Genomic DNA, 21,552 nt, shown 5'->3' with positions numbered 1-21,552 from the left:
GCTATAGGAATGACTCCCAAGGAGGTGCAGAAGAACCAGGTCTAATGTAAAGACCATATTTGGAGTTTAAAATGGGGCCTGAAAAAGAGTATGCAACCCCCTAGAAAGTAAATACATAAAACACATAAAACAGAACGGTGCTGACAGCTTTAAAACACTAGAAAGTAGAGCAACAGTATCTGGTGCCAGGTAGAGAAGGTATATCATGTACTTTAAAAACAAGAGTATTTTTATATAAGAAAAATGACATTTACGCTCCTCTTGGGTAGCTTGAGTTTTCCCTTTAGGCTTCTCAGCCAGCTTGCCAAGGGCTTTTGACTATGTCAAAGCAGGAGAGAGGATGAGATCTGGAGCTTATGGAGATCTCATTGCCCTGAGTGTAATCTCTTTTCACATATTCTCATGTAGACTGGCACTGGCTTTTTATTTTCAATTTTTTAACAATGTCCCGGATATCTACTCAAATTTGCCTCTGGATCAAGGAACCTTGTGAAAACTATACTGTGTGAGTGAAACACCTTAGAAAGCTGCAATTAGGGCTTATCTGCATTGTGAAAATATGCCATTCAAGTAATGAGCTCAAAGACACCACAGTGGCAGAAAGGGAAGACTGGCACCAGTGTTCTACCCCAGGAACTCAACATCATGCACTATGGGTCTCCTGGGCTGGTCCCATCCCAAACGAAGTGGGAAAGTTGTCACAGCCCATGCCACGAGAGTGCACTCATGGGCAATGGGGGTATGCTTCTCATTCAGAGGTGACTTTTATTTTCTCTGATATTTGGGGATTAATAAATTGCAACCCTCATAAATGTGAAGTGAGTGACAGCCACAAGTGAGCAAAAGGTGCATTCAGTAGGTATGTGGCTAGTATAGACCTCTTCCTAGTACTATATGTATCATGGACAAACAGTCTTGGACACTCAGCAGAAAGTAAGGCAGAAAGCAAGCTCCCCTTTTTCTCATAAATGTGTAAAGTTCAAAGCTGGCAAGACAAGAGGCTCCAGATCCTGCTTTAACAATAAAGACAAATCTGCCTCTGTTTCGAGCAGCATCTTTAAAAAGCAAGTGACCCTGCAGTGAACTTTTTGTTCTATCTGCTAGTCCACAGTGATAACAAGCTCATCAAGATGATTTTGCCAAGCCCCAGTTCTCAATGTCATGTTTTAAGTGGCCACTCCAGCGCAGACAGCTTTATATCCACCCATGGGCTCCACTCCCCTCTGCAAAGGACCATGCTTGACATGTGACTACCACCAGAACAAGAGCAGGTTTCGGTCAATTTTCAAATGGGGGGAATATACTTTCTTCATCCTGCAACCTCTGCTACACACCCAAGATCCTGCTGTCTGCTTGCTCCCTGCTGTTCTCATCCTTCGCTTCCAGGAGAACAGAGATTTTGGCAGAGCCTTCCTGCTGGCATGAGGTTCCCAGTGTTCCCTGGCCAACCCTCCTCAAGGGCTGCATAAAGCCCTTCCTCTCATCAGGAAGGGAGGAGATGTCTCCTCCAGGGTGCTGCAGAGGAGACTGACATCAGGAGTCAGTGGGCCAGGCACGTTGCAACTCAGCCTTCTTCCTTTTCCATCCTGAAAACACCAGGCAACTCCCAGCAACTGCCCTGCCTAAACAGAACCCTCTTAGAGGAAGCTCCCTGCCCTCAAGAGCTTAGCTGCATTAAGCTGTCTGCACAGTGTCTCAGCACCTTATACCACAGCTATGTCCTTTTCTCTTGCCTGAGTTACTGAGAAAATGTTCTGCAGGTCCCAGACATCTTTTCTTTTCTGTGAAGAGGAAGGATACCTTGCTTTCCAGGCAGCCTTCATTCAGCATACACATCCCTTCTGGGCAGCACAGCTCCCTTGCACAGATGCTGGTTACAGATTTATGCCCAACACTCCTGCAGAAAGGGACCTTCTCGGGTGACAGCAGCAGGACCCTCCATGCACAGTGCCCAGAGTCAGAGGCAGCTGGTCATCTATCCTGATGGTGAGGGGCAGGGGCACAAGCCCTTTCCACTCCCTGCTAAATAAACATGAATTCTGCTGATATTTCAGCCTTAGGAAAACAAAGCTGTTTCCATTTAGGTTGGCTTCTGGGCCGAGGTGCAGCTCCTCCCACACAATCATCTATCAAGGCTTTGCTTCTCCAGGCAGAGATTCAGGCTGAGATCAAGAAGAGGGAGGATTTGCAGTTAGTCCATGCCGGGAGGGCCTCTTACACCCCCAGGATTTTTCTCTCGCACTCCCTGTTCCAATCAGCACAGTGCAGGGACCTCTCAGCTTCTGCAGCAACTAACAGGTCCCCACAGGCTCCCTCACACACCTGACTCCAAATCTCCACTGAGCTATAGGCTGCTGAAGGGACTTGGGAAGTGGTGTTCATTGCTTAGTCTGTATTTTAGGGGATGACAGCTTAAGCATCACCAGCTCTGGTGTTAGCAAAGTAGATCCAGAGCTGCCCTTCTAGCCATGTCTTCCCCTGGGCAAGAGCTGAGCTCAGGTAAGATTGAATACATCTTCTTCTTTAGTCCCAGGGAGAAGAGATAATGCACACCATACGAGCAAGCCAAGGATGCAGTGATTCTTCCCCAGTACCTCTCCAAACAGAGGCACTGAAGGCTACATGTAACACCACATCCCTGACACCTGTGCTCAGCACAATGCTCAGGCTGACCTTCACGTCCACTTTCCCAAAACTGCCAGCATGCCCAGAAATGGATCTATGACAGCTACAGTGGGAATGCCCACAGATCCATTCACTAACCTTCACCCCTGCCAGGCGCTAATACAAACCAACCAGTACAGCCAGCTGTGTATGACCAGCACAACCCTGTTGCTCAAGAAGCTGCTACTTCTTACCAAGGCTGAGGGCACAGTTCTGACAGTAAGTTATCTCCTGCTGTCACATTTATGCTTCCTGGGCTCTTCTGGCAGAGAAGCCCAGAAGGCATCACTGCTTCTGCTTCCAGGTGTGAGTTCTGGAGGGCCTGAGCATATGTGTCAGAAGCAGAACCATGAAAACTAGCAGCTGTCTAATCATGCTCTTCACTAAGGCTTTAAGGGTCTCCTACAGACTCCCAAAGACTTCCTACCTCCAGAGCAGGCTACTCTCCACAGTGAAGGTGCAGTCATCATAAACAGCAAGTCCAACTAGCTCATGATAAGAAATCATTTTAAAGCAGTCCCGCCACTCAGGCAATCAGGCAATATTTTGGTCCAGGCAGTTCCTGAATAGCATAGCTGACTTCTCTCTTAACTCTCTCTGAAGACTCACTTCAGAACACACTGAAACCAAAATCACCAAACCCAATCTCTGCTGAAAGACCAGGACCCTGTGGAGGATTCATGGGTTTTGTTGCATGTTTATAGAGAATCTAATACAGCACTGTTGTAGTGCATGGCTTCAGAGTTTCTGACTGTTACCTCTGTACAAACAAACACAAATAAAGCCAATATATATGCAAATAAACAAAAGGAGAAAGCAAATTCACTCATGTGAGGATTGATTTCCTGTCTGGGCACAGCAAGACAGGTTTAGCAATCTAGAAGGTCACACTTGCGCAACTCCTGCTTGTTCACAATGCAAATGTACAGGGAGGTTGGAGACTGGGTGTTTGTCCTGGAATTGAGTCTTCTCACAACCACTGACCTGGAATCACCAGCATCCTCCATCCACCAAACCACCAAGAGCTTCTTCTACCTCTTCCTTATTGACAAATCAGACAAGCCAGCTCCTGTGGGATCATGGCAAACTGACAAGAGTCAGTATCCCACCAGCACAATCCACTCTTATCCAGGAGGAGACTATGGACTGGAAAACACAAGCTGTTCTTCTCAAACTTGACAGTGAACTGAACTCCAGTGAACATGACTCCAAGTTTGTAGTGCCTAAGAACCAATCCTCATACTTGCAAGCATGAGCAAGATCTACCTAGCTCTCAGAAGGCAAATAAACTTGCTTTTGCTGCTACAACTGTACAGAGAAAGTCTGATGCAGAAGCACAGAAATAGTAGTATAGAAATAGATGATGTAACTGCAAGAAGCAGGCTCCAAGTTCAGAGAAGTCTAAGAGCATGGTTTCATGAGACAAATGACCAACCTAAGAAGTGGCTTCCTCATCACCAAAAGGGGAATTCCTTCCTTTTCTTCCCCTCACTACTAGATTTGCAATTCCGTCCAATTCTTCTGGTCTCATGATATTTCAATAAGCCAATTTAGTCCACTGAAGTGACAGAAAATCATCCTTAATTCTGCTCTGTTCATTTTTTGCAGTTTATTTAACTGAGCCAACTCACCCAGAGGCCAGATGAGGACGTGCAAGTGAAGCAGCAGAAGGGCATGGCCAGGTGCAAAGGCAGCAAGACCTTGCCTTTGGCTGCCAATGCTCATTCTTACAGGCTCCTCAGCTAGCCCAGAAGTTGGCATGCTGAAGGGGACACTCAAAATATTTAGGAAACAGCAGCAGGACTTTTAGGTCATGCAGTTCCACACCATGTTATAAGATCCACAGAAAAAAAACCCGAGTGACTGAATTGCACAGGAAAACATCCAGGGGCTGGAGAGAGGCATTTCGATGCAGATCAGTGACAGGGTGCAGGCACTCCCCCACCTGCCTGCAAAGGAGGGACGCTAAACATTGCCTGGGCAGGAAAGGCAGCAGCCTGTGGCACAGCACCCAGAGTCCTGGTGAGAACTACCTCTCAGAGACACACACAGCAACCTCAGGAAATCTTTCAGGACATCTCCAGAAGGCAGTCAGTGGTGGACATATGCCGGTGTCCTACCTCTGGCCATTGCAAAGGATGACAGTCAAATTCCCTTGCTGAAGCATGGAATAAGGTGACATCCTATGGCCTCCATGAGGAGGGAAGGAGGAACGGCATGGCATGGTCCTTAATGGAGTCCTATTTCCTTGGGACAGTGCCAGAGGATTTAAGGTACATCAGGCAGCTGGGCATTCAGCAATCCCAGCTCAGCGATCACTTGACACTATGTCTTGACTGACTGGACGAGAATTCTCTTCCAGTGCCTGCACAGCCCCCTGTCCTCTGTGCGGAGTCTGAGGTCATGTTCCTTACTGGGAAAGCCTTCAACAGGTGCTGTATCTCCAAGGGCACTGCTCTCCCTACCCTCCAGTCCCTCCACACAGACCGATGGCACGGAGGGGAAACTCGTCAGCAATGCCTAGGACTACAGGCACGTGCAAGGGTTGCGTGCTTGCTTGGGCACTGAGCCTCCCTCAGAGCAGCAATGACAGGGGTTTGGCCACCTCTCCCTGCCAGCATCACCTCTGCCTTTCCTGAATTTCGTTCCTATCAGACAGTCTTTCATTTGGGCACCAAGATATGTCAGCTTCAAGAAACTACTTGATGTCAGTCAACTCTTTGTCAGACATTTGAGCCTCTCCAAAATTGTTGACAGCCAAGGGTAAGTGTCTAGAAATGTCTCCAGCCCATGCATTGCCTTCACTTCAGAAGAGAGAGAAGGGCAGTAGCTACTTTAGGAGCAACAAGCATGTTGAAAACAATCTGCAGGAATATAGAAAAACAAAGGCTGAATTGCCCTTTCCTTGGGCAGCTCTGAGTGATGTTGACAGAGAAAGTCAAGAGTTCGGAGAAGTAAAGGAGAAACTACAGTTACCTCCTGGCTAAGCACCTGTAATTTGCTATAATGTCTTCTTAATGACTGAGGGGCTTCTGCTGGAAGCCATGTGCAAATTCTCTGCTTTGGTGGCTACCAACAAAACCAGTCTTTCTGGCCCAGCAAATGAGTGAGTAGCAGCAAGAAAGACAGGAGCCATTAGGGGTGATGCAGTGTAACACTTTGCTCCCACGTCCATGGACTCTTACAGAAAAGCAGAGACAATTTAAAAAAAAACAAATTAACAATATGTGTTGTTGTACAGCAGCAGGCACTATTCCCAACTCTTCATCCCCACCAAGCTGCCAGTACAGCAGCAGTGCTTGTCAGGGAAAGGCACCTCTCCTATCTTTACTGCCTCCTTCAGCAAAAACCCTACAGCTCCAGCAGGATGTCACAAAACCCAAAGTTTTGTGGAGGGGTTGCAGCTTGTGTACAGGAGCATCTCGGTACTGACCTGAGGCAGGTGCACTGAAGTGCTAAGCTCTTCCTCACCCAACAAAGGACCAGATCATGCTACAGTTGTCATCCTGAGCTTAACACATTCCTCACAGAGTCTCTCCTGTATGGACCTCTCTGAGCTCCAACATCTGCATCTTTGCTTCTGTACCCAATGTGCAGACGCCTGCCTGGGTACCAAAATGACCCAAATCACAGCAAGGTGACACAGAAATATGGAACAAACAGCTCAATAATGGCTAAAAACTGCCAGGAGACATCTCAGAGTGTCATCGCTTTGCTAATACCAGCACTTCAAAGCACACCTTAGATCTATGTACTCTTCAGTCGGTACTACCTGGATGTATTGCTCTAAAAAATACCCTCTTGGGAAAGAAATTTAACTCCCACTCCTCTATCCACCCTGATGCTACCATGAAGGCTAGTCACCAACAGGACAGGGGCAAACTGACGACCTTCACAGTTCTCCTTCCTCATGGGAGCATCATTAGCCTGTCCTATTCCTGCATGTGCCTGGGGACCATGACAAAGCGCTGGGTACAAACTGAGTCCCTTGGAGGGACAGCAGGACCTGACCCCCCTATGTTGGTTCCCACAGCCCATGGAGGAGTTTCCATTGAAATCCAAGTTGCCTGGTCTCATAAAGCGGAGGCTGTGGCTCAACTGAGCACGATGTTAGTTGCCTCAGCATTTGGGGGAACATCCTGCCAGGAACCAGGTTTGACTTACACAGCTGGGACGTGCCGTGGGATGGGTGCCTGAGCCCCCTGCAGGGAGGCATCCCACCCTGTCGTGCTGGTCCTCCTCCGGAGGGAGCTTGTGGGGGGCTGGAAGGCAGCAACGGCACCAGGCGGGTGATATTCCTGCTCGGGAACAACTTCTTCACACCGGAAGCCCTGGAAGCCTGAGCGACAGGTACAGACCTGGGGACGGCTGCAGGAGCCCTTGTTCTGGCATGGCGGGTCGCAGACAGCTGAGGAGACACAGAAAGGCCATTAGTGGACACAGGACTTGGCCCCACGGTGGTGACATCCAACTGAGGCTGCACAACCAGGACAGTCCCATCTCCTCTCTGCAGGCAGGTGACCTTCACAGTCGCAGTGTAACTGCTGCTGGGGGCCCTAACACAAGGTCACCTCCATTCTCCACACTGGTCTCTGCCAAGCTCTTCTCCAACAAAACTCATTTCAGAAAGTTCAGAAATGAGCAGCATGGCCTCCATGGAGCATACAGGCTCCAGCACTGCCCATAGTGCTCTAGGCAGGAAGAGGTCCTTAATCCCAAAGCAAGTTATCTTTAGTCTGTTTTGGGGTCTGATTTGCACAGTGCCCCTGGTCTGTCCCCTCCAGAGCTTTCCAGCTTTCCCTCTGGAGCTGATTTTGGAGTCACTGCACTCCAATTCCTATGGGGACTTACAGTTCATTAACCTTATGCCTAAATCACCCTCTGAGCCTGCGTGTGTTCCTAATTACAGCACATCAGCTTCAGTTTGTGCCGTGGGAGGAAAGTGCTATTAATTATACACTGGACCCTAAGTCAACAGATGCCAAATAGGGTTTATAACCCAGCCAGCGGCAGCCAGAAAACCACAGCTCACTCCAGTAGGACCAGGCTCATTGTTCTGAGCAAAAGTAATGAAAAGGCACTGGAACACAGTGTTGTCCTTCAAAGAAAGAACGGTCAGCTGGCCAAAGGGTAATGAAACCTTGTTGGACAACACGAAGTGGACATTAACCTCCAGCCACATGGAAGCCCTGTGAATGGGTTTCAACCCAGGCAGCCACCACTTCTTCTGAAGGCCCCTTTCCCCGGACTGTCCCAGGGAGACTGCAGGGGCATCTGACATCCCACCACCTTCACACCCAGCTGCTGGGCTTTCATGAGCACGTCGCTCCCTCTCTGGCTGTGCTCTCCATCCCCCCAAGATCCAAGCACACTGCTTCTGAGCAACAAACATACAGACAGCTCTACCCTTGTGTGCCATCCATACATCATCCTGCTGTCACCAAGTGAGAGAAGTCCTTGTGCACTCTTGAGGTCCTTTCACAGCAGTATAGCCCCCTTCCCTCATCCCGCAAATGGCCTGCCATCATCTTTTCCTACCTAGATCAGGGATATGTTCACTGGAATGTTTCCTGTGACATTTATTACCATGTTAACACTCAGGAAGAGAGGGAGACCTCAAGGAAAAGGAGACCCCAAGTCACGTAGGGCTGTATAGGTTAAAGCCAGAGATTTTGATGAAATCCCCCAGTAAAATAAATCAGCCAACACTGAAGACTCTGGAACAGGGACAAGGTGCTAGTCAGGCAGGAATTAACTGTCTCTGGGAAGTCTGGCACTCCAGAAGTTGATGTAATTTATAATAAAAAACTCAGCTGTGATTTAAATAGACTGCCAGTCCCTACTGTTATCTCCCAATAAATGCCTGTTTTAACAAAGGTCACCAGTCCAGGAAGCCTGCCATTGAAAACAACCACTTCACATGCTGAAATACTGCAGAGCACGATGCTGGGACCTGGAACCACAGCAGTTCTCACAATCTCTCCCACCAACAATGTTCATAGTCATATCAGACTGTGCCCTTCAGCAGGAAAGCAGTGATAAGTGACCAGGCACTTTAAAAAGCCCCTAAGGCAGCTGATATAGAGAAGAGAAAGAAGGGAATGGGATTAGTTTTCTGGTCTCTTCAAGCAGGATGGGTGGGGAGCTGCCCTAGCTGAAATATTCCAGCTCTGGGATTAATCCCCTTCCTGGTTGCTTTTACAGACTTGGGAAGAATTTGAAAGAGCTTTAAAATCCAGTGGTTTTCACGCAGTCTAGCTATGCAATATAAGGAGAGCAGATCAGTCAGTGGCAGCATTGCCACTGTGAAATCACTAGTCAGACCCCCAAAACCATTACACTGACTGAAGAAACAAGACAGTTAAAAATATATATGTATTTGGAATCTTTCTTTTTGCTTTTTGGTTTCTGAGCCCAGGGGTTAATCTCAGAATGTTGCTTCCCAGCTGTGGGGACTATAAACAGTTGCTGTTGATGGCTACTCATTTCTTCTCACTCTAGTCTCATGTAATCACCTGCTCCAGGAGCTGGGGCATTAGGGAAAACAAACAGTCATCTCAAAACTCTTAATAAAATGATGAGACTTGGAGCACTGCCAAGGTATCACTAGTAGCAAAGCTAGTTTGTTCAAGGGCATCTAGCAGTGCCCTCACAGATCAAACCTGGTGCTGTCTAGTCTTCAGTGCATAAGACAAGTCCTCCCAGCAAGGTCACACAGAAGGGATGACTGCAGCATGACTGACCACCCAGTTAGGCCAGGCAGGCAGGACCATCAGAGGGGAACAACACCAAGCTCAACCTCCCATCGCTTTGCAGGCATACCCGGCCCTGGGCTGAGCAATGACATTGCAAGGTGACATTCAATTAGTGAGTCCCTGCAGCTCTGCATGTGCTCTTCATCTAGGAGGGTGGTGTAGACCTTCACTGTAAGCAGCTCCTGCTCAGTCCCATTTAAACGCGGGGGAACCTGTCCATCGGCTAGGCCCTCCATAGGAAAACTGCAAAAGGATCCCCAGAAGGGATGGACAATTTAACACAAGTGAGATCCGTGCAGGGTGACAGGCAGGTAGATCAACAGCAATTCAGGAATAACAGAGAGAAAACAGAACTTCAGTGAAGAACAGTCAGGGTTCAAAAAACCCTACAGCCACTGTACAGAAGAAACACAAAAGATGAGAGCAAGTGAATGTTATTTTGCAGATGTGGAAAAGCCCCAGGTGCTAATGTGACTGTCTGAAGTCACACTGTGAGGCCACAGCAGAGCCAGCAACTCCACCTGGAATTCTTGCACTTTTTTGGCTATCTTAACTGCAAGACCATCTGTACAAGACTACCAAGTGCATTAGTTTAGTTAGTCCTTCCCGACATACTGATTAAAATGTTTCTTTCAAACTGTAAAACATCCATGACAGAAAAAAAGCTCACCCTGCATTTCCAGCCCAGACCAGTGGGCTTTGGTATCTCCCAAAGCAGCAAAGAACCATCATGAATAATTCCGATGAAAGTGGAGGATGATAAATTAATATGGGGAGGCTAAGCAAGAGGATTCCCTTGCTCTTAAGCAGAGAGGAAGGATGATGAGCTAACAGGCAGCAGCCAAATTACTGACAAGTGTACACTGCAGCCACTGCATCCCCCAAAACATGGGCAGTGCAAGGGGGCTTCTGGCCAGCTTGTGTATATAGGTTTCTTCTTCACCAAACTAAGGACATAATGGCCAGAGTCTCACCCCAGGACAAAGTCAAACAGGCAGGGGGTTGGATGAATTCTTCAGGCCTACATACAGATGTAGTTCACTATCCCTAATGGCTCACAGGATGGAGCCTCACAAGATGCCCTGTATGCAGCTTAATGTGATGATGTGGCAGCGTGTGGGGTAGAAATCAAGTCCACTGCAAGCAGGCAAGATCTTCCTTCTAAACTCCTTTAGCTCACTTTTACTTTCCCAGAAGACACTGTTGCCCCAGAGAGATTTCTCTCTTTAATCTTCCCAGTCACTGACTGTCTGAAAATTCCACAAGTCCTCATGGCACTTTGGTCCTCATAGCTGGAACATACCAAAAGACTAGAGACACCTCCCTATGGCTGGAGTTTAGTCATATGCAGAGATGTTGGAAAAGTCCCTAGAGAAGCATGGGTGAACTAAGAAACCACCATGCTTGGTAGGTGAGAGGAAGTAGATTATGGCAACTATTCGGCCTATCCTCTCTCCTGCACCCAGGCTCAAATCCTTCAAAACCAAGGTCCTGTCAAACACCTCAACGCCAGTTCTTTCCATGCTTCATCATCCTTAAGAGGTTCCCTCTGCCTGCATTTCTACCCTGCTAACTTCCCTGATATGCCACATATCAAAGACCATGAGATCAGACATTAAACAGCATTACAGTGCAGAAACTAACTGGGATGGGCTGTCCAGCTTGCCTTGGCAGCTTTAAAAACAGCTGAATGTTTCCACCAGCTTGAACTCCATCAGAAAAGCCCAGAGAGGGAGGTAGCTGAGAATGAAATTATGTTTACACATCACCAATCTCCACCTAAATCCTGCCTGAGATTTATCATCCCCTGTCAGGGGGACACTGTCAGGCCTGATCACGTTAACACTGTCCTTTTAATGAATCCTTGAGAACAAGGGCCCAGTACCTAAGTGATCGCTAGGCAGCCTGCATGGCTGCAAGCCCAGATCTACTGCTCCTACCAAAATCCTAATGAGAGAAAGATGCTACCATCACTGGCCCTGCACTGTGTTTACAGACGCTGTCTGGCAGCACAGCACGCTCTCTACCGTTTGGCTTCTGTCGGTAGGAGGGAGAAGGAGAAGGGAGGTGAGTCAGCCCTTGGCCCCCAGCTCCCAAACACCAATCGCTAATGCAATTACCCCAGCACAGCCAAAGCGCCGTGAGATCTCGAGGCAAACAAAGCTGAGCCTCTTTCCCTGCTTAACATCTGGGCAGCTGCTGCCACTCAAGCGAAGGCAGATGCTCTGGGCTATTCTGGGTCGGGCATTCCCCTCCAGAAAGCCTGACTGCTGCCTGTGCTCCCTGTCCTCCCAGCATACCAGGCACTGCAGGCAGCCCGGCAGCTCCCTGGGACCAGGCAAGTGCATGTGGCCACCAGTTCCCTGGGAAGGCCCACAGGTGGGCTGGGTGGTGCAACCCTATCGTTCAGGGACAGGGATCACAGCAGGGGCTGGTCTGTGGCTGTGAAGCTATTGGGGATGGAGATGACAGCTCACTTGCCTCTGGTAGGCAATGCACTGGTGCCTCCCCAAACCTCTTCCCTTTCAGCGCTGGGTCAGGGAGCCCACAATGAGCTCAGCCCCCAGGGCTCTGCCAGGGCTGTCTGGAGGAGCAGAATACTTATTACTCCCTCTGTGGGTAAGCAGGAGGACCTTTTCTGCACTACAGGAGTGCCCTGCACCCCACTGCCATTTTACACATCCCATGTGCTGCTTCGTGTTCCAGCCCCACCCATCCCAGCCCTTGTGCCAACTTCATTAATTGCTTTCCTTAATAGCACTCAGATAATTTGCAGCCCTGATTTCTCCGTCAGCATCAGCAACGCTCACCCACGTGAGCACAGCCCCAATCTGGTTCCCACCCGCTGGGACTTTCACAGACTTGTCTTTGCTTCAAGCAGGACAAGCGAGAGCCTAAGTCTCAAAACTCACCCATAAATGTGCCATTGCAATGCCCTGCCCACACAAGATCCTGCTTGGGATGGACACTAATAATAATAATGAAGTAAACCCACAATTATTCAGTCTACTCAGCCTGCCAGGAGACAGGAGGAGCTGACCCGCAGCCTGGCAAACTCACAGGGAGGTCATGGCATTGCCTCTGCAGACCCCACGATCCATCTCCTTCCCTGCCACAGTGCAGGGGCCACCTGCAGGGTTACAGCACTACTCTAGCACTTTTTAGGGGTGCACTGTGAGACTTGCACTGGTTGAGACTGTCATACTCACGTTTGATGCAGCGGTTTGTGCCTGGAGCCATGGTCCATCCTGGGCAACACTGTCTGCCACAGACATTTGGCCTAAGCGGAGAGACAAAGCATGCGGTTAGGAGAAGGGGAAGTCAAGGTCTTGTTGCAGCCAGCACCTCTGAGTCACCCGTAAAATTATTTCCTGCAGCATCTAATATTTCCTTCCAGATGGACCAGCAGCTGAGATCAAAACCAATGGGACAAGGGCTGAGTTGTTTAAGTGTTTGGAAAAGAAACCCCCAAGGACTATGTGAATGCTGCAGTGTGAGCGATCCCTCAGAGAATATCTCCCTTTTGAACTGGCATTATGCTGGATTCCTGGCACAGCACTCAGAGGAACCATTTTGCTCCTGAGAGCAATTGGAGGCCAGCAGTCTGTGATCTTAAAGATCTCATGGCTCTTCATGGTATTGGGGTGTAAATTGGGCCTGATTCCAATTTGGGTCATAGCATCTCGCCTCCGCAAATGTCCCAGGCTGCTTCGGCCGAGGAAAACACTTCATTCTCCACCTAACTGCTGCCGCCTGTTGCTGTTCATTGCTCAACCCTGCCCTGGGAAGGACGGCACGCCAGCAGTCACGCAGGATGCTCCCCAGCTTGCTCTCTGTTTGCAAGTACCCCAGTCCTGCATCTGTTATGTGCCTCTGGTATAGTGACCTCAGAGGCTGGAGACCCTCAGGTGCTATGAAATTTGTGTGCACAGTGCTACACTAATTCCAAGATGCTCAAATCATTTCCGTGGGTGTTAAATCCAAGATTGTGCTGCAGCAACTTTTTGCCTTTACGTAAATGATGTATTCCCCACCTCCTTTCTGTGTTTTCAGGTAGTGATCACTGTAAACATACAGTGCTGGGTCTCTGAGAGGTGGTCTGCAATGCCCAAGCAGGCAGCTCATGCTGCTTCCTCTGGTCGCACCTCATATTTACATATCTATAATGAGAAGGAATAACAAGTTCCAGGGTACTCTCCAAGCGTATTACTCATCATGGAGGGAAGGTTTTCGGAATAGATAACTTTTGCATGTCTAGGCAGATGGGAAAGTACCATCATCAAAAGATATAAAGTTAGAATAAGACAGCCTGAAAGCTCTGGAAAGCCTCTGGAAACAAAGTGGGGAGTATGGTTTATTTCTAATGCTGGACAAGGCAGTTGGAGCTGCTGACAGAATTTACAGGAACCATGGAAACATGCACATTTGTCTTTTGGATTGACTTTAACATGAACACAGCAGGGTCAGAAGATGATCCTGCTCCAAAGTGGCATCCTCCTGACTCCTGCATCCACATGGCGTGAGATGAGCCTCTGGAAGTGCCAGAGCTCAAGCTGTAGGGCTCACACTTTAGGAGAGCCAAGGATGGTGGATGGCAGGTATGCCAAGGATTGTTCTGATGTTCATGAATGAAGCTGCCTGTAGACGTACAATCACTCCATGTGGGAAAGGGAAGTGGTCTCAGAAGGCGCATCATTTTTAAAGTGTTACCCAGCCATTCAGGATCAATATTTTATTAACATGGGCAGATTTTTATAGGGAGAAAGCACTTAAATTCCCTTGGTGTGACTTCCTGCAAGTAGAATGAGCCAAAATAATTCTAGCATCCACTCATATCTGCTCTTGCTGGGCAAGAGCACCAATTTCCAGCATTTTGTCTGTCAACCCAAAGGGATCTATGAGTCTCTTCTTTAAGACATCCCCAGAAAATATTCAAGGAAAGCAAACCTTTCTTTATTTACTGCAAAAAAGCTCACAAGGCCTTAAACTTTTTTAAGATGTCCTGATCAGTATAAAGAGAAAAACACCAAGCTGGAGCATGTCTGTTGGTAATTAAGGTCTACTTGAGGGACTGTACAACAGGCAGCAGCATAGGCATCTTTGCTTAGACTGTCACAGCTCCCATTCTTCCCTTGGCACTGGTGAAACACACCTTGTAAGTCATATTCAGGCAGCCTGTTCAATGAGCAAAGCCCTTGCCCTTTCCCACCTCAGCTTACTCAGATAATCATGTTTCTTGTAGGCAAAATATCTACCTTCTCCAGAAAAACTGTTTTGTCCACTTATTAGTTCTTCATGGGATTGAAGTTCAAGTTTTATCTACATCTCTCGCACACATGCTGGAGGGAGCATGTTGCTAGCTGCTCTCAGTGCCAACAGCAAACCAGAAGTTGTAGGAAGAAAGGTATGAGGCTAAACCAGACAGGGGTCCAAGCCTGAGCAGACAAGATCAATCTTGAAGGCATGAAACCCCTGTTGAGCTGGGCACAAACCTCTCATTAACTGAGCCACTCTGTGCCACTGCCCACTCCAGACGTGAATTGCCAACCCCAGGTGAAGGGAGATGCCAGCACCAACCAGGGCGATGCTCCCGGAGGGAGGACAGCCTATCGTGTGCAGAGGGGAGCAATCTGGCAGGGATGCCCTCAGATGCAGGGGTAGAGGGAGTACCCGGACGGAAATGTCCCTTCCTTTCATCACCTCCTGGATGAGAAGATGGGAAGAGATGGAGGCAGGGATGACCTCCAGGAGTGGAAGTGAGCTAACTTTCCATGAGTAACATGGAGGTAGTACTGGAGGGTAGAAAAGAACCACAACTATTTCCTGATGAAAGCCCAGTGGCAGAACTTTGTACAGAGCATGGGGCCCAGGTAAGCAAGAGCTTTAGCAAAGGGAAAATAGCTATGGGGGCTTTGCTGCATGGGACCCAGTCCTGAGCACGCCTGGTTCTACTTTTTGTTGTCATTTGCATAGCTTGAACACCATGTGGTTTCTACTGCCTTACAAAGAATTCAGACTGAATCCCATGAGGTTTAAGGAGCACGGCATGTTTACAACACTGAGGTACGGTGCTTGAGGGAGAGTGGTGTTCCCCAGATGCATTTGTCCTGTTGCACATGCCATCACCAACGCTTTGGGCAAAGACGTGGCTCAAACATGAGCCACCTGTGGGGCATGCCCAGCCCTGAGCCTCTCCACCCAGCACTCCTTCTGGAGAACAAAACAAGTCACAGGGTCCCTCCAGGACTGGTATCACCACCACAGGAGCAACTGCCGAGGAGCTACCTGAAGACACTGAGCAGCCCCTGATCACCCCTTGTCATACAGGGAACAATGGCCTCCAGGGCAGCAGGCAGAGCTCCTCACAAGGGGAGGAGCCCCCAGCAGACCTAAAAGTGATGTATACCAAAGCCATGCTCATAACTTTGAAGTATTCAGCAGCTGCGCAAGCTGAGCACCCAGGTTGCCCAACCCTTGGAACTGGAAGCACAGCAGCAAGGAAATGGGAGCAAAACTCTCACCCTTATCCAGGGTAGCCTGGGCTGCAGAGGGACCAGAAGATGGGTGGGCATGTGGAGGGGTCAGCAGCTCTCCCAGGTGGAAAGAAATTCAACACAATCCCAGATCAGAGCAGAAGGGAAGACTTGTCCTCACATGGGTCTCCCAAGCTAAAGTTCCACTGAACCTCACACTAGGTCACACTCCATCGGCTGCCCTGTTCCCAGCCCTGACACTGATTCTAAAACAAGCCTACAGCAAATGCTCTGTCTTTCCTATCTCTGTCTCCTTACCAGCAGAATAGGTTAATTACCATTGATTAATGGTTAATACAGTTTCCAATAGCCAGTTTCCCCTCTTTGGAAAGAAGGGGAATTGAATGGCTCAGACAACTGAATAGCCACAGTGCCAGAGAAAGCCCTAAGGCACAGGTCACTGCATTTCTGGCCAAATGCAGAGTGGGGCATTGAATCCATATCTCAGCTCCTGCCTCAAGTGCCACATACATCCTGAGGTCTCCAAAGAGTATAGGCAGCAGTAAGCAACTGCAAACGAAGTTTGCTCCTCATTCCTCATTCCGTGGCTAGCATGCACCCAGGTATAATCCCTGGCACATTGTGAGAGCTTGGTGCACAGGAGCTCTCAGGCACTACTCGCTGACCTGTTCCTTTTCTGGGACAGACATCTCCCTGACACTCCCCACAGAGCTGAAGCCAGTGTCAAGAAGCCCCCCTACACCCAGAGGTATGATTCATTGCTCTGACTGGATGCACCAGCACAAACTTCACCTTGGGCAAAGGAGCTGCCACAAGCCAGCCCTTCATCCCCTGTTTTGCTGCTGCAGCCAAAGGCTATGGTCAGGATCAGACCCCTACTATGCAGAGGTACCCAGGATTGGAAAAGCCTGTAAGATCTTGCAGTGTTATCTCAAACAAGAGCCAAGCAACCGTAACAGGCACTAGGGGGAAGGAAAACAAGAAAACGGTAGTAAGATCATGGCTTTTACATATTTTCAGCACGTGCACAGCCTCAGCAATGATCACACACTGTTTCTGAAGCATTCAGTAGAACCTTTTTTTTCACCACTTATTTTAACAGCAATCTATGCATCATTTTGCAACTTCACAGAGAACTCTTTGCTGCCAGATATGCTAACTCCATTCAGGCCACATCCTCACAGGAGGCCAGAGGGACAATTAGATCATCAGGTCTGCCTTTCTACTGCAGGAAAGTGAACTTCATCCAACTGCCTATGAAATATTTGCAGTCAGACCCAGTGAAGAACATTAGCAAAAGGCTGTTGGCATTGATGAGTCACTGAAAACCCTCTGCCAAGTCCACATCAGCATTAACTGCCTCCACTCCTGAGCAGTCCTATACACGCATTGCAGCAAGAACCTATATGCCACAAAGCCTGGGTAAACCAGGACTATACAACTATGGATGGTGTCTAAAACAGCAATTAAATGTGAACTGGGATGTAGAATGCAGAAAAAAAAAATGGGAGGGAGAAAGAATGAGTGTGGGACTATCGGTCGGGGGAGTCTCACATGCCCCTTAAAATTGTCCAAGCAAGTACCTGAAGCAGAGGCTCCTCCAGATTACTCTCCTATTACCCACCTTCCTCTGATTTTGTGTATATCATCTGAGGATCATCACTGTGACCCACCCTCCCAGCCACAGGGCAGAAGAACAAGGGTGGTCACATCCCAAGGGTCACAGAGGTAGAGGGAGGTGCCTGCAGTGTCCTCCCTGCCAGTCCAAACTAGGGATGCATCCAGTACATGAGTACAGCCACAATTGGTATGTGTCAGGGCTTGGGACTCCCTATCTCATGACACTTAGGAAGAAAATCTTTCTAGTCAGGGGGGCTGGAAAAACCGGCAGGTTAAGCAAAGCAGTGATGTTTTCAGGGCTGAATTGTTTTCCTCGCTCAGTGTCAGAAGTCAGTAATTTTCTGTGGTGTTTGCTGTGGTATCAAAAGTCACCTCACAATGAGTCTTCAGGAGAAAATACCAAAATCCAGATCTTGCAAGACTTGCAGTTGGATGCATTCATGAAAGTGTTTGAGCAAGTTGCACCTGTAAAAAGATCAGACACGAGCAGGGTGGCAGACACATCCAAAGAGTCCCCACGAAAGAAACTCAACCTCAGGTATGCAGCTATCAGACAAAGTGAGAAAATAATTATCCAGAAAAGGATATAGTGCCAATAAACAGGGGTTTTAGCCACAGAACTCTGTGTGGCTCCTGGAGGTACCAGCAGAGACCTCTGAGTGGGGAATCTGGAAAGGCAACCCATACAGGAGTTGAGATTTTAAGCCAATATAATTGTATAAATAAATAGCACCAGGGTTTAGTACAGCCTGCAAAGCTACCTGAGTAAGGGAAAATGAAGGTTGTCATACCAGAGAGTAGTAGAAGTTCAGTGTAAACAGCAGAACAGAAAATATCCCAGCTGGCAAAAAAATGACACATCATGAAATGAAGTTTTTTAGGGGCCCTGAGTTTCCTGGATGAAAATGTGTCTAGCGAAGCAAGGAGTGTAAGAAGATGGATGAGGTGGAAGGACACAGTCTCAGAGAATGGCTAGAGGCAGCAACAGCTAGCTTTCCATGAGGAGCAACGCCATGCGGTTACTCATGGACAATTATTTCAGCTAGGCTTTCTCATAACCTCCGAAGACAGTAGGTCACAGAGATGCTTCAAAAGTGCCGATTTGGACTCCAGAACAGACAGAAAGCCATTATATGCACTTTCCAGAACTGAAGTTCTTGGGGATCAGAGGAAGCCCTGTATCCCCAGCCCATACATTCCAGTGCAGAGCAGAGGCAGAAAGTGCAGCACAGCCTGCATGAGAAACACAGCACTAGGACACAGCTCTTTCTTCCTCTATGCTTGGAGGCAATGGCACTTGGTGATGCAGCTGATAACAGGTAAACAGTGTGTAAGTGCTGGACCAACCATCCCTGTTTACACCATTGATTAAGGGATGAAAGCTACTTGCAAAGAGGTTAAGGGCTCTTGTGAACACAGTGTGAACCTGGAGGCTGCCCACATGCTCCTGACAGCAGTGCAAGCCAGCTGTTGTCATCGGAGGCAGCTGCAGTCTGAAAATCTGGTTGAGACTGTTCAGGGTACTCAGTGACCAGAAACGTCCTATGTATCAGATGACTCAAGTCCAACTGAACTGCCACATGAACCTAAAGCAACACCAACAACAGTCCAACTGCAGAAAGGGTAAAATCTTTTTGAGCCCAAAGAAGTCCAAACCTTACTGAACAGGACTGGATCTTCCCAAGACTCTCACTCTGGGTAAGCTCAGGACCTACATGCCATTGACTAGCTGTCAGTGATAAATACTTTACATATCAAACATAATGGAAGTAGAGCAAAGTTGGTACATCTGTGGATTTATTGAAGAAAAAAATACACAGTGGCACAGAAAACATCTCTGTCTCAAAATTTTGCAAGGAGATGAGTATGGGAGAGAGAAAACTCCGAGACACACCTTTTCCGTTCTAGTGAAGCTCCCCACCCGACATTAGCAGAAGACATTTCTGCCCATGTCACAGGGCTGTCAGCCCAGAGCCTACCCTCATTATTCCCCTAGCAGGGCTCACATGGAGAGAGGACACATGCTGCCACATGGGTCAGTAAAACTCCTGCACGATGGTTTCGGTAGCCCTTCTCAGGTGGCAGAGGAGATCATCTCGAACGGCATGGAGCCACGGAGGTGCAGAGAGGGAACTGCAAAGGAGGGGGCCGGGGGCCGAAGGGTACGTCAGCGCTGCGCCACACATCCTGCTCGCAGGCTCCCCTCACAACGGAGCAGCTGGCCTCGCCATATGATATCCCCTCCACCTCCACAGGGTTGTAGCCAGAGACTGGAGCTGGAAGCAGCCCTGCCAGGCAAGTCATAGGAAGCCTCCTCCGGCTGAGCCAGCTGAAGCCATGGGAAGCTGCGGCGTGGAGTGCTTACAAGGGGCCCATTATGGGAGGAAGGAGCCAAGAGGCCAGGTACCTGCAGCAAGAGCAGAAGCAACCAGGCTCTGCCCCTCAGAGCCAAGCAAGCCTCTCCAGCCTCTCCACCACCCAAAGTACCACGGCCATACTACATCGCCCTCGGGACTCCCTCACCCCGCGTGCCTCCTCCAGGACGGCCGTGGGCAGCCTCAGAGCACAACAGGGACGCTGTGCCCGCTACCGCGCAGCTGTCCAGTCCACCCTGATGTGCCTGAACCACGCACTCCCACGACCGGCAGACGGCGGCCCGGCGCCTTACTCCCACTCAGGTTAACACTTCACGCGTTCGTGCCCACGGACACAGACGCACCGACGGGTGGGCGGGAGCGGCGCGGCTGCACCGAGCACCGAGTGGGCTCCCGCTCCAGTCCCGGTCGCTGCGCAGCACGGCCCAGGCCCCCGCACATCACCCCCGTGACTGCCCCGACATCCCGCGGGGGGACGGGGCAGCACCCGGAGCTCCCGTGGGATGGAAGAAGTGATGCAGCACGGGGCTCGGGATGAGCCCCGGCACTTCCGTCCGCCGCTCTCTGGCGCCGGGACCACCGGGGTTCACGCTACGCACCCCCAGCAGAATCCCCCCGGCCGCAGCACTTACCCCGCCATCCTCCCTCTGCTGCTTGGCTCCTTCGTCCGGGGCACGACCTGCGCTTTCGGCCCACTGCCCTGCCGCTGCCGGGAGGAGTCCTGCCTGTTCCTCTGCCCCCCGTCGGGACCGAGCCCGGCGTTGCCCGTTTGGCCCCTGGCCGCGGGCAGCCCGCGGTCGGGACGCTGCCTCCGGCCGTTGCCGCCGCTCGGGTTCCCTGTGGCGGCCGCGGAGCCGCGGTCCACGTGGAGGGCGGCGGGGAGGGGTCGTGACGGTGGAGGGGATCGGGATGCCGGGGACAGGCTGTGCGCCGTGCCCACCGTCCCCAGGGCAGCCCCCCGGCCCCGCGGCCGCGCCGTCCCTCCGGTCCCCGGCTCCAGCCTGGCCGCCGAGTCTGGCCGACAGCGAGCGAAGCCGAGGAGGACGGCGAAGGTGAGCGGGAGGAGGCTGGCGGCGGCGCCCCGCATGGTGTCAGCCGGTGGTAGGGGGAGACGGGCGGCGCGGAGCGCTCAGCGCCCGGCTGGCATCCCCCGGCGGGCGCGGGGCAGCGGGGACCGCCGGCTCTCCGCCCCCCGCTCACCGCCCCATCCCGCTCCGGGACTCCGACGGGACCTGCCGCCCACCGGGACCGGGGGCGCAGACAGCAGTGCTAAGGCAGGGAGGGGCGCAGGCTGCCGGGCGGCCCCCGCAGAAGAAGGAAGAGGAGGAGGGCGGCCGGCCCTGCTCGCCGGGCTGCCAGCGAGCTCCCGCGCTCCGCAGGCAGTTCCGAGCACCTTCGCGCCTGCCTCTGGCACTGGCAGCGCCTGGAGGGGATGGAGGGTTTTATTTTTGGAAACCTCCCCCTCTGTGTCTTTTTGATGCTGACATCCCCCCTCTCCAGAGGACAGGGCTCGGCCCCCCTCCTTAGGAGAGGAGACATTCCAGCAACACCCACTTTGGCAAAGGGAAACAAACTACAACAGAGAAGCCTTAACCCCTGCCTGGCCGTGGAGACCCGGCCGCCGTCTGTCCGGAAGCCTGCGTG

General features: G+C 50.4%; 1 protein-coding gene across 6 annotated transcripts in view; it reads right to left on the bottom strand.

Annotated features, from left to right (window-relative positions):
- Positions 1-21,552, bottom strand: part of LTBP2 (latent transforming growth factor beta binding protein 2) — a 72,289-nt gene extending 50,737 nt beyond the window's left edge. For 4 of the 6 annotated variants that reach the window (XM_051806473.1, XM_051806474.1, XM_051806475.1 and 1 more), the window contains exons 1-3: positions 20,541-21,551; positions 12,629-12,699; positions 6,829-7,072 (exon numbers count right to left, since the gene is read on the bottom strand). In XM_051806473.1, coding sequence (XP_051662433.1) covers positions 6,829-7,072; positions 12,629-12,699; positions 20,541-20,995 — 770 coding nt within the window. In that variant the 5' untranslated portion in view covers positions 20,996-21,551. Of the gene's footprint in view, positions 1-6,828; positions 7,073-12,628; positions 12,700-20,540 lie in introns of all 6 variants that reach the window. The other 2 variants (XM_051806478.1, XM_051806477.1) reach the window with 1 other exon arrangement.

This window comes from Manacus candei, unplaced genomic scaffold, assembly GCF_025592945.1.
Source record: "Manacus candei isolate 608988 ecotype Guabito, Panama unplaced genomic scaffold, ASM2559294v1 h1tg000067l, whole genome shotgun sequence".
Taxonomy (NCBI): Eukaryota; Metazoa; Chordata; class Aves; order Passeriformes; family Pipridae; genus Manacus; species Manacus candei.
The sequence above is the reverse complement of the archived record's forward strand: the minus strand, read 5'-3'. Positions and strand labels throughout refer to the sequence as shown.